The following is a 17,343-nucleotide window of genomic DNA, read 5'->3' on the forward strand; positions in this document are numbered from 1 at the left end:
TTTAAAAACCAACACAATCTCACACATGTAGGAGTTCTAACAAACGACTAATTTAATTTCATTCCATACAAACTAAGCTGCAAAAAAAAAAGATGCTGCTTTCATCAGCCTTTACATTTTTCCATTGGTTACTGAGAAATTAGTCTCTTTTACGCCTATGTTTCTGTAACCTCTGCAAGTATTATTTCTGCGTTCCCACAAATCCTCAGCATTAATACATCTGCATTCCAGAGCAGAACAGTCCTCTGGGTCTTGGTGATTGCTTGAGTATAGGATGGAAGTCTGGATCTTGAAATATGTGTGAAGTTCGTTCTTTAGAGTGTTGTGGTGCAGTTACCTGATGAAAGGTTGGTCCAGAGGGAGTCTCAGACAAAACAACATCTCACACCGAGTAGAGCTTAAAGAATGTGTTCTTGTTAATGTCACTGTCGACGCATGCTTAAGGACGGGTTGACACATCTGCAGTTTTAAAGGGGTTGTTTTGAAGTTACGCTGTATGTGGCGTGGTGCTGGATGTTCAGAGCCTGATGTAACTATAAGTAATGGCTTAGCGTTCGAAGACTGTGATCATGAGTTCAGTCCTAGCTCGTGGTCACTGATAGGCTTTAGGCTTTTTTATTTATTTATTTACTTTTTTTTATCATTGTTTTAATTTTATTTCGCTTTTAATTTTTGTTTTAGCTTTCAATTTTTGTTTTAGCTTTTAACTTTTTGTGAGTACTTATAAAAATACTTGTACAAAAGAATTTTTACTGGCCCTTACAAACTTCCATGCACTTACTTTTTGTGTATTAAAAGAAAGAATAAAAAATAAAAATCCCTTTTCCTTAATGGCTACTGTGTATTTGTGAGAAATGCCTGGAGAGAATTGTTATTTATGAGTTGTTTTTCTTCTTCTGTTCCCAGAACAGCTGACTTCATTTCTCACAATCTCTTACTCATTTTGCCAGCAACAGAGATGGTTTTTTTTTTTTTTTTTTTTTTAATGCATCCAACAATGATTGACTCACATACTCAAACTGTAACTCTGTGGTAAAGTGCTCATTTTTTAAGCTGCTCAAAATGTCAAAATGACCCATTGAGAACCCACTTGATTTACTGGGTTTTTTTTCTTTCTTTTTCCTAAAAACAGTCAGATCACATCCTTGAAGGAAATCTGGTTAACCATGTGTGACAGTGATGTGCTAGTCTACTCTAAAGGGCTCAGTTGATTCATATATCAGTAATATAAGAATCCAAAGCGGAAAAAAGACAAAGAAAACAATGAAAACAAAGTCAATGACTGAGGAGACCATAACTCTTCTTGTCCTTCCATGGAACAAATGAGACTATGTGGCCACATTTTCCTCTGTGTGTGTGTGTGCGTCTGTGTGTGCATGTGTGTGTGTCTGTGTGCATTTTGTCTTTTACTTTCATGATAACAAAAGACCTTTGTATTCTTATACGTGACAAGCTGTTTTTGCTAGGTTTCAAAATCAGTGCTGAAAACAAGCGGCAATGTGCAACTCATTAATAGACCATAACTAAGACCATCAAATGCCACTGAATTGGAAAAGAAAAAAGAGAAGACAGAAAACGTTCTTTCCCCTTTTGCTTTCAGCCAAGTGGTTTATCTTGGACCTGAACGAGGGAAATTTTACACAGTGTACTAATCTCTGTGCTTCTTTGCAGCCAGCAATGAAGGAATTCCTTTCTAAATAAAGCACTGTTTGAACACAAGCAACTAATTTAACAGTAGACTCTTTGTCATAATGTTGCTAATAATGAAGGAAAGCTGGTATGAGCTAGCTGGCACTTCCTAAATGAGCTCATGCAAGGTTGAAAGCAGGTTCCGGCTGCTTTGAATTGACTTTAAGCAGGTAGCATTTTATTGCAGCAAATGTCTCTGACACAATCTATATTCTATATATAATAAAAATGATTTAAATAAATGAATTTCATTTGAGGCATTTTTGAGCTAATTGCTCATGCTAACTGGTTCTGTTTGTCTTAGCCATGCCCGCAACTCCACTGAAGCAGAAACTGTCCACTTCACTCACATAGAAGTCACAAATAAGCTAATAAATGAAAGTGTTTGATAGCTAGTAGTAGCTAGTTAGCATAGTGTGTTCGTTTTAAGAAGCACTGCATTCTTACTGTATGTCAGCCAAATATCAGCTACTACGTCTGCACATGCTCTACCGTACAATTATATTTAAGTTGTTTAAAATGTGTAACATGGACTTTTTAATAAACATTTTCGCAGCATATGTGTTACGTACACAGAACATATGCACAGCTTCTAAAAGACTGTAAAAGTAATTGATAGAATTTGTAATCAAAATTGTCAAGAAATGTGTATATACTTTATACCAATATGATAATAACCAGCCTGCTGGGAAAAAAAACCCCAATATAAACCATCACAGAAATTCTAATGGTTTCCACTACATATACCATTACAAACCATCAGTTAACCATTAAAACCATTACCATTGCTATTATTGGTCCTTAATGGTATCCACTAGACATAACATGCTTATTGCAATAGAAGGCAACAAATTACCAGTAGAGACCCACAGGGACCATTACAGTTTCCATTAAAACCAATACAATTCCCATTATAACCATCGAATCAATTACAAATTCTACGAGGGTTTCTATTGTTTGTTTGTTTTTTAAGCAGGGCAATTTCATTCAGAAGCTACTATAAGCTAGTTAGCATTGCCTAATTGAGCTTATAATAACCAGTCACTATTGTTTTTCTTTTCTGTTGTTTTCTTAAACTAATAAAGTTTTTAATTATTTCAAAGCTAGCCATTACGTTTGGGCAGAAACTGTCCATATTATCATATAGCAAAAGAATCAAAAGCTGTTATGAATAAGTTAGCTGTGTCTGAATGAGCTCATGCTCATTGGTCCAGCTTGCTTTTATGTTAGCATTCTGTAGCAGAAAATCTTCACATTTTCATTACTACATGACAATCTAAAACTTCATTTAAAAGCTAGAATGAGCTAGTCAACATTGCCTAATCAAGCTAACAAGAACCAGTCATGCTAGGATTGTTTTTTTTTCTCCCTCGTTTTAATGCTAACCACTTAGCTGTTGCAAAAGCTGTTATTGTAAAAGAAACAAACTAATAAAAGAAGTGAATGTTATCTGAAAAATATTATTAATTAGATAGCATTGTCTAAAAGAGCCTATGCTAATAAATCCAGCTTGCTCATGTTAGCAGTGTTAGCATTCTGAAGCAGAACCTGCCACTAATTGTAGCTAATAAATGAAAGTCATTTGTTTTGAAAGCTAGCATGAGATAATTAGCATTGTCGAAACGAGCTAATATGCTAGTCAGCCTTGCTTTTATATTAGCATCTGAAGCAAAAAGTGTCTATGTTTTTACACTATAAACAAAATGACAGAAATGTATAAACTAATACCTGAAAGTAATTTGTTTTGAACGCTAGCATGAGTTAGCTTTACCTAAGCGAGTTTATGTTTATTAGTCCAGCTTTATTGCTTTGGTTTTAGCCATGCTACTACTGTGAGGCTAGCTATTGCATTAAGGGAGCGTATCTATGTTCCCAGGGTGCTATGTTCCCCAGATTTACATGGCACATATGAACACATGGCAAATTAAAGCCGGAGTTAGGTTTCAGCATGAATGAGAGCTGGGATTAATTCAGTTTAATCTAAACATTTCACTACTGTTCATGTATGGAGTTGAAGTGTATGAATGTAGACCAACAGCTATTTTTAGAGCCGCACAAATGAGGGTTCAGCGTGTGCAACCTAGATCATTCTCCAATTTCATAACTTTTATAAATTTCAAGTCTGGATGAAGGATGGATTTTAAACTTATGTATGATGTTATTCATTTAAATGTGTCTTTGGTGTTTGAAGTTAAAGGGTAATAAAGTTAATAGGGCCCTGGGAATATGTGCCCCCCCCCCCCAAATTACAGCAGAAACCGCATATTTTCCTCACAAACTATGTCCAACTAATGAAGTCATTAAATATTCTGTGATGGATGTTAATATCCCCATCCACTTAAACGTCCTCAAAGTGCCTCTTTTACATTTCAGGCCAGGAAATGTAAACAACTCTATCATTAAAGCATACAGGACACTCGATACATCCGGTTTTATACAGTAGCGGCTTCAGTGATTTTTGCTATATTTAGTCATTTTTTTGTTCTCCGTCTTCCCCTCAGGGCCTTCATCGGTCATTAGCAACGACGATGACTCAGCCAGTCCTCTCCATCACGTGTCGAACGGCTCGAACACGCCGTCGTCCTCGGACATGAACGCAGATGCCGTCATCATTGGCATGACCAAGATCCCCGTCATCGAGAACCCGCAGTACTTCCGCAGCACTAGCAACCTGCACAAATCCGACACCTGTGAGTCGTCCAGAAGTCTTGCAATTGTCTCCTACACACACATACACACACACACACTCCCTCTTTACCAGCCTCTCTGTCTCTTTGTTCCTTCTCCACTCTGGTTCCTTTTAATATTGGGTTATGGTGTGCAGTGAGTTACTGGAGATCGATGCAGCCTCATCATCTAGCCCACGCTAATGTAATCGGCTGACTGGCTAGTTTTTCTTCAAAAGCATTCCTTAATCGCATCATGGATAAATCTACGTTCTCTCTCTCTCTCTCTCTTTCTCTCTCGCGTCCTCTCACTATCTGTCCCCAGCACATTAAACGGCTGATTAATCTGCTCTTATCTCCATGCTGTCCTCACTCTACTAGGGGACACCGGACTCTCTGTATTTTTACCAAACATAAAAAAAACATATATACACAATAACTAAGACCTTGTTAGTGATGTACCAAAAAGGATAGTATTACGGTTATTAAGTTTGTATTTCCTAATCAGAAAATATGGAGATGTTGCAAGTATGTTAAAAGTGTGTGTGTTTTGTGTGTGTAGTTGTCCAGCACATTAAGAGGCACAACATTGTGCTTAAGAGGGAACTTGGCGAAGGGGCCTTCGGAAAAGTGTTCCTGGCTGAATGCTATAATCTCAATCTTTTACACGACCAGGATAAGCTCCTTGTGGCAGTCAAGGTTAGTATGATAATACTCCCAACTGTTTATAGTGCCATAGTTTCACATAATCCATGCTAGCTGCTGTGTTATGCGTATCATTTTCAAAGAAATTGTTACAGATTTCTAGAAATGTCGGCAGAAATTTTTGCCGAAAGAAACCGCGTGCAAGAAGCGGGAACCAAAATTTCCCTATAAAGTCAAACGTCATACTTTTACATAGTTTTCGAAGTTATTTTTACATGGATTTCAGGTAGCGTGAAAAGTGTCAAGTTTTGCGAAATAACAATGATTAAAAAGAATTTGTGGGTAGGTCAAATAAATAACGTCATAGTTATACCGAATTGGCGCTTGGGTTTTGAATATGTTTCCCATCAGCTGCTGCACCTAGCTGGATCACGCTGCATGATTGTCTGCACCTGTGTCATGTTTTTCTTAATGAGCACCTCAATTATCGGCTGTGTCCCAATTGGCATACTTATATTATGTACTAAAAGTATGTACTTTTAAGTTTTAAAGTATGCAGGTGTGGGCAATATTAGCTGAAAAAGTGTCCACGGAGCCACACTGAAAATTTACCGGAAATAGTAGATCATCCGGGTACCATCGGGATACTCATTTCAAAATGATAAAAAAAAATAAAGCAAAAATAAAGCACAAACAATCAACAATAAAAAAAAAACCTCTGTGAAATCCTGTACTTACTCATGAATGCGTAATGTAGCACTACCGCTACACTGTAAAACCGGATAGTTCATTTAACTCCAAACAATCTGAGGAAACTAATTACCTCAAAATTTTTAAGTTGATGAATCAATTTCTTTACGCCAAATACACTTAAATATAACAAAAATTTAACTCAATTAACTCTATTTAAGTGTATTTGGCTTTGAGTTTTGTTTTGAGTTAAATGAACTTATCCGGTTTTACAGTGTAGTAATTGTTTGGTCTGTGACAGTCTAAAATTTTGAATTCATTTTCAAACATGTTTTTATACTTTTTTAAAAAATTCTTATTAAGTAGTTAAACCTCTCCTGCAGAAGGAACAGCTACTGCAATGAGCAAGAGTGGAATAAAAGAAAAATAAAATGAACACAAGAACACAAAACCGAATTAGTTCACTGCAAAACCGGATAGTTTTTAATTTTTTAATTTGAGGAAATTAATTACCTCAACAATTTTAAGTTGATGAATCAATTTCTTTAAGCCAAATACACTTAAGTATAACAAAAATTAATTTTAAATTAAAACAAATTGAGTTAAATTTTTGTTATATTTAAGTAAGGTAATTAGTTTCCTCAAATTTTTTGAGTTAAATGAACTATCCGGTTTTACAGTGAAGTATTAAAGAGTATTAAAGAATATATGCTAACTGAACACTGTAGGAATTATTGTAATATTAATTGCTTAATGCAATGCAATACATGCATATTCTTTAGTACTCTATAACAGGGTGACTTTATCGTACTGAAACTCTTAACAGCAAGCACTTTATGTTGAAATGCTAATATACGATTGGGTGGTTTGTCTCGTGCGTTTGCATATCGTGTTGTATCCAGACCCTGAAGGAAGCCAGCGAGAACGCACGCAAAGACTTCCATCGTGAAGCCGAGTTGTTGACCAACCTGCAGCACGAGCACATCGTCACCTTCTACGGCGTGTGCGTGGAGAGCGACCCCCTCATCATGGTGTTCGAGTACATGAAGCATGGAGACCTCAACAAGTTCCTCAGGTATGTTCCGTTCAAGTTCAATCGGTTGGATTTGCATTGCTCTTTGTGCAGCAGCTAGATGTAGATTTATATTAGATTATCCCTGTTGTGCAAGCCAGACGCCACAGCGTCAACGACAAACTCCCTGAGATGACGTTATGACGAAAACTAGGGAGGAACCAGACTCAGAGGGAACTGATCCTCTTCTCAGGGACACCAGATAATGAGATTATAAATCATTACAGTATACAGGTGTAGAAGAATTAGACAGTAGGAGGTGTGTTGAAAGGATGATTATATATATTATATATTAAGTCCTGAGATGATCACATGACAGTGTTTATGATTACAGAGAGCAGTTCTTAGGTATAAATCTACAGTATTCAGGTTTGGGAAGTGCAAATCTTTCGATTATCCATGTGGCAGCATGCGTGCTTATCTGCGTGTACACGTGAGACCTGATTCCGATAGTGCTTATTCACATCCTGTCTCTTTGCCCTTGTATCTTCATTGACCTGTTCATTGATAGGAGCATCGCCATTTTGAGATCTCTTACAAATCCATAGGAGACATGAGAAATGTCTGAATGTCTGTGTGTTTGTACTGAAAGACTCCACTGTCACTCCACTGCAAATGCTGTATAGATAAGCACTATTTCCCTCAGGCCATACTCAATCAATCACATCACTATACATTTCTCATGGATGTCCTCATTGTCATCAGTAGTTTTATATCACTGAAATATTGCATAATATCATAATACCAATCTGTTGGATTTAGACCAATCATGAGATGCCTGAACACACCAACCAGTCATGCGCTAACCACCTCCAGATGTATATTGTTAGCCCAGTATACCATTCTGACTTTCATTTATAACATTTCACAAAAGATCTACACTTTTACCCTCATTAAGAAATCAAGATTCTATGAATATGCAAATCGGAAACGTCTTTTACCCTATACATGGATACGCTTCCTCCCATTTTCCTGGTAAACCTGCATGGCCTCCATTTGCATATTGCAACATGATTGGCTTTTATATTTTATGATGCAATAACACTTTCCCGACATATTATCTTTACTTTCCGACTGCCCAATGAGTTTTTCAGCTCCGGCAGCAACTTCTGCACGTCTCAGATGAATTTCCCATAAGGATTTATTTTTGAAACTAGGAGGTTGACTTTAACACTCACTTGACACTCCACATGTTCCTTGGTACATTTATTTTTCGAAGTCCTTCAATGTCACTCTTGTTCTGTGTCTTTTCTTTACCAAAATCGTACACGATATTAATGTTATGGTACACACAGTAAATTTGCAGAAATTATCTACAGTTTCCATTCTCTCAAAACTGAGCATAAATTACATCTTAGATGAACTTGAAGGAAATACACACCCGGCGGTTACATTTATATTCGCTATTCATAATATTAGAAAAAGCAAATAACATCATTTCATTTGAATTATAGTGCAATCTATTATAATCTACATAATTACACATGACCTTTATATACAGTAAATGAGACATACAGCTATTTTATTTAATTAATGTTCAGTTATTTCTCGTTTTTGTTTATATGTATATTTTTAGATGCTTTTGCTTTAACAACATTGTTACTAAGCAGCTATGCCCAAAAAGCACATTTTGAGCTGAATATTAGTAAGATGTTTAGGAGTATAAGGCAATGCCACTATCTGAATCTGTTTAGTGCTCCAAATAGTTATATCTCTATTTGGATTTGGATTTAAACCCCAAGTTTATGTGGTCTAAACTGTCATCATGGTCTGTAACTTCTGACTCTAACAGCTCCTCAGCCTCAGCTACATCATTTAAGTTCATAATTGGGCTCATCTAAAGATGTGCACGGGACTGTTATTTTAAAGTTGTTGTTGTTTTTAATCCCACTCATTTTTATTTGTTCTTGCCTTTCTAATGAGCTTATCCCAATTTAAACCACAGTGACCCTGACCAGGCAGCTACTTAGGATGAATGAATGAACCCTGTAAATGCATTATGCTACACCTGCATGAAAGTAAAAACATACCATGTGACTTTATTGTTGCGTCCTAGTCCATTGTTGAACACCTAGATGTCCTATGAAAATTCTGACACGGTTTTTAAAGAAACGCAGTGCACAGAATAGTACCTGTATCCTTATGAGTATTGTAAAAAATGTTTTAAAAAAAAAAAGGACGACGATTTTTTTTTGTCATATCACCCATCCAAAGTCAAATTACATCTAATTGTCAATCCAGAACAAATCTTCCCTGACATGTCACTCTCTCTCGCTCGCTCGCTCTCTCTCTCTCTCTCTCTCTCTCTCTCTCTCTCTGCAGGGCTCACGGTCCTGACGCTGTGTTAATGGCAGATGGTCAGGTGCAGCAGCAGCAGGCCGAGCTCACACAGTCTCAGATGCTGCACATTGCTCAGCAGATCGCAGCAGGGATGGTGTATCTGGCCTCGCAACACTTTGTGCACAGAGACTTGGCCACACGTAACTGCCTTGTTGGTGAGAACCTGCTGGTGAAGATCGGAGACTTCGGCATGTCCCGCGACGTGTACAGCACGGATTATTACCGGGTGAGTGATTTTCAGTACACTGTGCATTTTAGTGCAAGGCCTTTAGGACACTGACTAACGAAAGCAATAAGCCTTTAAAACAACCAAGATCACTGTGTGGACATTATACATCACCCAACATTACACCCAAAATATAAAAACAGGAAATTGGCCTTTGCACAACAATCAACACCACTATTAACAATGTAAAGGTAGGAATGTACAATGTAAAATTGGTCACTAGTTGATAGTTGGTTAGTTGGTAAGACCGTAAGCGATTGTGTCATTTAGCGGCAGCTAATAGCTGATGAATAGTGACGTATCCCTGCCAAAAAAAACAATAGAAACCATTCTAATGGTTTTAATGGTTATAATGGGAATTGTATTGGTTTTAATGGAAACTATAATGGTCATTGTGGGTCTCTATTGGTAATGTGTTCTATTGGTGGCATGTTTATGCCTAGTGAAAACCGATACAAACATTTAAATCCTAATAGAACATGGCCCAAAACACACTGCATTTGTTCATGGTTTTAATGATATTTGTTGTGGAACACATTAGAATTTCTGTAATGGTTTCTGTTGTTTTGTTTCAGCAGGGATCTCGGCCTTCTGTAAGTCCTGGACTGACTTTTTCCCCCCACAAAATATTTATACCCTTTCAAAACCAAAATGCCACTTGCTAATCAAAGATGGTGGTTAATTAGCAAGTAGGTGAGTTAGCTTGTCTGTATCTATTTATACACACCAATAAACAAAAATGGTGATTATTACAACGGAGAATAATCACCACAAGCACGATTCTATAGTAAAAATGGATCAAAATGACAGATATTAACGAAATTTAAGCATTCAGTAATCGTTAGTCGCCTCTGGAGGTTTCTTCTCCTCCTCATGTCATTTCCTATCTCCAAATTTTTGTGTTTGTTCACCAAATTCATCTTTCATCAAGACTTCATTATCCCTAAATGCATTGCAGACAATGTCTAATTAACACCTACTGCTTGTGGTTTTGGGCTATTGTATTCAGCCAAAAATGCTGATGTTCCTAATTATGAACGAGAGCTAATCAGGACCTGTTAGCATTGCAAATTAGATCATGCTAACCCAAACAATTTAGACTGCTCACGCTAACTGTTTCATTGCTTTTTTTTTGTAAACACACAAGCTAGCTACATCAGTTTTTTTGCTCATATTTTCTTGACTTCAACTACAACAGTGAAATACTTGCTAACTGTGCTAATGGAAATAGAGTATGCTAATCAATTCCCCGCTTGTTTTAATTATTCGTTAGCTACATCATTTAATAGCATGTGCCAGTTCTTTGCTCATATGTCTCAGGAAGTTGTATCTAAAATAGTGTAATTAGTTACATCCCCCTATATTTTTGCTAAACTGTAAGGAGAGTTAACAAGGTTTGCATCATGCTAGACAAAGTATGCTAAATGTTTCCCTGCTTGTATGAATTAGTCATTAACCACACTAGCTACATCACTTCTTTGCTCATATTTTCTTGGCTTTTGGTTGTGATATTTCAACTACAACTGTGAAATACTTCAGAATTCTATCGCTGCAAATCTGGAATGAGAGCTAATCAGTACTAGTTACTGTAGCACCATGCAAATAGAGTATACTAGCCAATCCCCTACTTGCTTTACTTACTAGTTAGCCACATACTTTAATAGCTAGTCATATTTCTCAAGATATTGTTACTAACATTGTGTATTAAAATGCTGTTGTTTGCTCAGCTGGAATGAGAGTTGTCATGGATAATGTCACGCTAGACAGACAATGGCAGCCTTGTTCCTGCTTGTGTTAATGACTTATTAGCCTTATTACAATATATTTGGTTAAAGATGCATTTAAATCTCTGTGAAAAAAAGTTTTGTAAATCAGAGGAAAAGTTACGACAAAAGAAGGTCTCTGCAGCTACAGAGGTTTAGGCTTTACACAAAGAGTAAGCACTGGAATATAAGGAGAAGATGCGCTGAATATAAGTATAAGTCAGTATGTCCTCCGTCTACCTCCGATCATTTTCTTTAATGCCTACAAAGACAAAGATTTCTTTTTGAAATTACGCCAAATCAACGGCATCCATTCAGTACCATTTAATTTGTAATTATGAAAAATGTAAACAATACGTCACCATACCAGCAATATCTCGGAAAAGTGTATTGCATAATCATTTATCATGATATAGATATTATATCGATATATCGCCCAGCTCTACCCGATTGTACCTAGTCTCCTCTGCAATGTCCATTGTGTGTGTGTGTGTGTGTGTGTGTGTGTGGCTTCATATTCACTGCCAGTAAGTCTTTCTCAGATTAAAAAGGACGGAGGGGTGACATGGAGTTGGGTGGGGGTATATGAACAGGAAAGGGGTAGTTTCCATGGCGATGGGGAAGGAAAGGGACATGAGTGCCAGACACTAAAACTGAAAAAGTCATTAAAGAACTCTGATTAGTATTCACCTCCCCAAGCACAAGGGACAGAGACAAAGAGAGGGACATATGTATGTACGGACGTAGAGGCACTGGAAAGGGAAGCGCAGAGAGTGAAGGGGGAGGTGAGGAGATGGAGAAAGAGACAGGAGGAATGAGGGACGATCAAAGAAGCGCAAACCCGTCGTGAGCAATTATGCACTTTATACACTCGTGTCTGTGTGCTCTGTTTTATGCCACGACGCAAATGGTTCAGCCGGACGCTTGATTTATTAATGAGTATGTTTTAAAGCAGCAGAAGACACTGAGTTCTCTGAGGCCTGATCATGTGATCATGCACCAACTCAGAACTTGGGCCCTTTTGTGATTGTAATGCTGGTTTTGTGTGTGTGTGTGTGTGTGTGTGTGTGTGTGTCTGCGTCTGCCTCAGGCGCATGATTGATTAGCCCTATAGAACATCAGTTTCCATAGAAACAGCTGCTCTGAAAAGCCAGCGGCTGAGAGACGACGTCTCGCTGTGTAAGCCGGTTGTGTAACACACAAATCTGGCCTTAGGTGGCATTTTGATGGAGCCTCATTAGAATCCCATTGCATAATTACTGTGACGGCGTTTATGAAGCTTTATAAAACACCACTCCTGACCATATGAAGCCCTCTCAACCTCGGATCAAAGAGAATTACGATTATAATGCAGCAGATCCCGCATTCAGACTTTTTAAACCTTGCAAAGTGGATGGTATCAAACCAGCTATACCTTATAAGGCTAAATATCAGCGTTGGCTCAGCATTTAACATTCTCTGCGGTTGACGGGAAAGGGTCGCTGGAGGTTTATTTCCTTCCCTTATGTTTGACCTACATTACAACATTTCCATCCATCCATCCATTTTCCATACCCCTTATCCTACACAGGGTCGTAGGAGAGCCTGGACGTATCCCAGGGAACACGGGGCACAAGGTGGGGGACACCCTGGATGGGGTGCAGGGCACAATCACACACCCATTCACATATGACATTACGGACAATTTAGAAATGCCAATCAGCCTACAAAGCATGCCTTAGGACTGAGGGAGGAAATCGGAGTACCCAGAGGAAACCCCTGAAGCACTCACACACAGGGCAGAGGTGGGATTCGAACCCCCAACCCCAGAAGTGCGAGGCAAACTGATACTGTATAGAAAGCAAGAGGCCGGGTCACAGGTATATATTAATGCTCGCTCTAATATGTTATATACCTAGTAACAGCTAATTCACAGGGACAATGATAAACAGATTTTAAAATGTATTGTTATTTAACAAAGAAAGACATATAACTGTTGATTTTCATTCAAGATTTCTGAAAGGAGAGATAATATTTATGGAAGTTTTCCAACACAGGAAGCGGATTCAAGACGGAGGACTTCCTGTCAGCTAGAGCCACTTTGGCCATTCTCCTCAGACTACTTCAACACACCATGAAGTGTTTTATTCCTCTTATATCAGAGCAAATTGGCAATAATTATAAGCCTATATATGAATGAATGATATTATTATTTTATATATATATATATATATATATATATATATATATATATATATATATATATATATATATATAAAAGATACACACACTGGCCACTTTAATAGGAACGCATGTATACCTGCTCATGCAATTATCGAATCATTAAAATCATCCAGATACAGGTCGAGTGTCGGTTCATGTTCACATCAAACAGCACAATGGGGAAAAAGTGATCACATACCACAAAAGAGAGTTTGACCGTGGTATGGTTGTTGGTACCAGATAGCCACAAGTGGGGTTTTTTTTCCCCCTTACATAACCGATTTGAAAAATTTGTTCTGTTTTGAATCATCAGAATTTGATGCAGAAAACATGACATGCTTTCAGAGATGACTTTTAAATAAGGTTGTTATTTTAAAGATTTAAACATGAAAAGGAGGACGACTATAATGTATTGTCCATATAAAAGACGGCTATGTGCTCGCTGCCATGTTTGTGATTTCTCTTTCTCCCCGGCTTTCGCTCATTATCTCTCATTTGCACATCAGGTCCAGATTGTGTTCCACACCAGACTAGACGATTTTCGTAAAAATTGTAAACTAATATTAGGCCATTATCCTCTAGAGGGGGTCAGGTATTAACCTTTAACCTTCAGCTATGGCTTGGATTGTGTTCTGTCTCATGTGAGTTTGGATAAAATGGCAAAAATGTCACTGAACTGTAAAGAGTTCATCTTAATCAGTTAAAAGCTGCTGCAAAATTTTTTTATATACACAAATTGTATATAAAAGTTTTGAAGTTTTCCTGATATTATTAAGCCATACTGTCCGTGGTATTGTGTGTGTGTGTGTGTGTGTGTGTGTGTGTGTGTGTGTGTTTTCTCATAGCAATGCTCTAGTATCTAGTAGACTGCTTTTTTGGAGTCTCTCCCGCTCAGAAAAGCCTTCAGCCTCTGAGGGCTTTGGTCAGAAAGCTTAAAAGCTTTGGCCCTTAATATTTGATGAGTCCAGTATGTTAAAACAATTAATATGAGGCTAATCCACATACTGCCCTGCAAATACATAATTAATATTTTAAAGCCAACGCATTATGATAAAGCCAGTAAATGAAGAGATGGGCTTTGGGGTTGCATTGTAGGTCAGTTTGATTTCCCTCGAGTTTGCAACATGCTGAAAGTTACCATTACTTCAGCAGCAGCTTTAAAAAAAAAAAAACACAAACAGAATTGTATCTTCAGTGTCTGATTAGTTTGAGGAAGGATTGTATAAGGGGATATGGTTAAAAAAAAAAAAAAAAAAAGATTCATATGATTTCTTTCTAGCCCAGATTGTAGATTCAAGCAGCCTATCAGTGACATGAACATTACAGACTTGACACACTGAAAAAAAAAAAATGAATGTAGCTGCCTATCTGACTTTCAGTGTGTGTGTGTGTGTGTGTGTGTATATGTGTGTGTGCGTGATAATTTGTACCATATAGGTCTAATTATGCCGTCATTGTCGAGCTGTCGATATTAGATTTTGGCCATTGCAGCTTTTGACACTCACTGTTGCGTTTGCAGATGACTCCTGAAGTACAGATCTGTCTTTTCTACCTATGTATGTAGGATGACGATCTTGCTTTCAGTTCATTATTACTCTGCATTTTTGATAACTCTGACCTTTTTTAATTGCGATAATTACAGGTGGGCGGTCACACCATGCTGCCGATCCGCTGGATGCCCCCGGAAAGCATCATGTACAGAAAGTTCACCACTGAGAGTGACGTCTGGAGCCTGGGAGTGGTGCTCTGGGAAATATTCACCTACGGGAAACAGCCCTGGTACCAGCTGTCCAACAACGAGGTAAACACACTCACACACACATATTTTATACAGAAGCGCTGTTCTTGTCTGCGTTCCTGATTGGACGTAAAATACGCCGTCCGAGTTCTGTGTTAGAAGGCAGAAAACAAAAGCTTTATTAAGCAAATCTTAACAGGCAAATCCAAAACGTGAGATCAAAACAAGGTCAGTGAACAGGCTAAGGTCAGGCATAAACTGGGCTGGGCAGAGAGCAAAGACAAGGAAACCAGAAACAAGATCAAAACCAGAAGGGACAAGGACTAAATATAAGGCTTGGTAATGACTGGTACTAAACACATATAGAGTGTATACTTCGCAATGACTGAATGACTGTGAGTCCTTATAAGCTGTGGGTGAAATTGAGTCAAGGTGCGCGTGATCAGTATTAAAGGTGTGTTTTTATGAATTGGAGTCCTTGGCGGTCATGTTTGTAGTCCGTGTGGTGTTATGGGTACTGTAGTTGGATGCCGATTCCGGCGTACATGTGACAGAAGTGTTTAAAAACAAAAATCATTTCTGTTCTAATCTATTCTCTTCTATTTCGACCCAAAAGGTCATAAAGCCTAACACCTGTTTATGTGGCCTAGCTCATCTCTTTTGATGTTATAGCAATTCTAAACCTTTTTTTAAATTCCCTATCTCTCTCTCTCTCTCTCTCTCTCTCTCTCTCTCTCTCTCTATATATATATATATATATATATATATATATATATATATATACACACACACACATATATATATATAGCAGTAGTTGGCAAATTGCTGTGGTATAACAGTAATAAAACACTTCAAAAATGTCTGTTTACTTAAAAAATGATCCGCTTCGCTACATCACATCCCCCTGTCGTTCAATATTTTCCTATTACTCCTATATCCTATATCCTATATCCTAATATCCTATTTTCGTATTCTTGACTTAGTTTTCTGCTCCTGTGGTTGTCTTTTCCTTCTGAACCACCTGTATTGAATGACTTGGAAATACACCACAAAAGCATTTAGTGTGATGGAAAACTCAATACAAACGCAAGCTACAGCTGATGAAGAGACCTTTAGGACTTAACAGGAACCTTTCTGACCTTTGTCCATTTGTCCACTCACAGGTGATTGAGTGCATCACTCAGGGCCGTGTGTTGCAGCGGCCGCGCACTTGTCTGAAAGAGGTGTATGACCTGATGCTGGGCTGCTGGCAGCGAGAACCACATTCTCGCCTCAACATCAGAGAGATCCACAACCTGCTGCTCAACCTGGCCAAGGCCTCACCGGTCTACCTGGACATCCTGGGCTGAGAGAGAGCATGTGTGTGCGTGTGTGCGTGTATCCCCAAACTGCACTCAACTGTCCTTTTTCCCTTCTTCTCCTCTCTCTCTGACCCCCTACCCCCAACCCAACCCCCCCACCATTCCGTCCATCCTGCTCCTCCTATCCTAAATGTGTAGTGTGGCAGGCAGCAGAAGCCTCATTTATCAGTATTATTAAAGAAGGATGAAACATGACGCCAAAGACCTTCCACGCCGTCGGACCACTCCTCTACTTGGCAGACACTTACTGTACAGCCAACTAGAAATGTTACTGTAAAGATCAACATCTCCAGAAATGCATCATTTCCAGGACTTCAGGAAGGGCCCTTGACGTTCTGCCTACTTAATGAAATGTGGAAATTTACCGTGACTGTGTCAGATGGGGAAGGATCTTGAACCTTCCTGAACATGTGCATATGTAATAAATGCAGTTATAATAAAATAAAGCAAGATGTTTGACAGTAGCATGAAGATATAGATATCGAAACGCAGTACGTTTTTTTTTTGTTTGCTTTTTTTACATATTTTTACAGAAAAACATTCAGGATCGTAGTCTTTAGAGCACTGCAAGCCTTCAAGGTTGTCCTCGTAGTGCACTACAGTGGGGGCTTACAGTCATTTGAGACGAGGCCATGCCCATACTTCAATACAGTTAGTGTGCATTTAGGACAAGAGCCCAATTACCCAGAGTGGCTGATTATGATGGGGTAGGCTAAATTATGACCCCCGCCCCCCCCCCCCCCCCCACTTGACTTATCACAGAGTTGAAGCAGTGATGTAGTACTCAAGCTGGGAGCACGCAGCTGTTATGGTGTAATATATATTTCATTACAGTACTAATGTCTGCTATTAGCACCTATTCCCCATAGACTCCTACAGAACAGAACGAAGATGGCATGAAAGGAAAGGAGGGGGGAGAAAAAAGGACAACATTTTTTGCCCCAAAACTCC

The 17,343-nt window shown here is 38.4% G+C and overlaps 1 protein-coding gene across 3 annotated transcripts in view; it reads left to right on the plus strand.

Moving 5' to 3' along the window:
- Positions 1 to 16,775, plus strand: part of ntrk2a (neurotrophic tyrosine kinase, receptor, type 2a) — a 58,545-nt gene extending 41,770 nt beyond the window's left edge. For all 3 annotated transcript variants that reach the window (XM_053624369.1, XM_053624370.1, XM_053624371.1), the window contains 6 exons: positions 4,191 to 4,379; positions 4,918 to 5,054; positions 6,593 to 6,765; positions 9,085 to 9,328; positions 14,936 to 15,094; positions 16,195 to 16,775. In XM_053624369.1, coding sequence (XP_053480344.1) covers positions 4,191 to 4,379; positions 4,918 to 5,054; positions 6,593 to 6,765; positions 9,085 to 9,328; positions 14,936 to 15,094; positions 16,195 to 16,380 — 1,088 coding nt within the window. In that variant the 3' untranslated portion in view covers positions 16,381 to 16,775. The remainder of the gene's footprint in view (positions 1 to 4,190; positions 4,380 to 4,917; positions 5,055 to 6,592; positions 6,766 to 9,084; positions 9,329 to 14,935; positions 15,095 to 16,194) is intronic.
- The last annotated feature ends 568 nt before the right edge of the window (positions 16,776 to 17,343 follow it).

Source organism: Ictalurus furcatus, chromosome 5 (genome assembly GCF_023375685.1).
Source record: "Ictalurus furcatus strain D&B chromosome 5, Billie_1.0, whole genome shotgun sequence".
Lineage (NCBI taxonomy): Eukaryota > Metazoa > Chordata > Actinopteri > Siluriformes > Ictaluridae > Ictalurus > Ictalurus furcatus.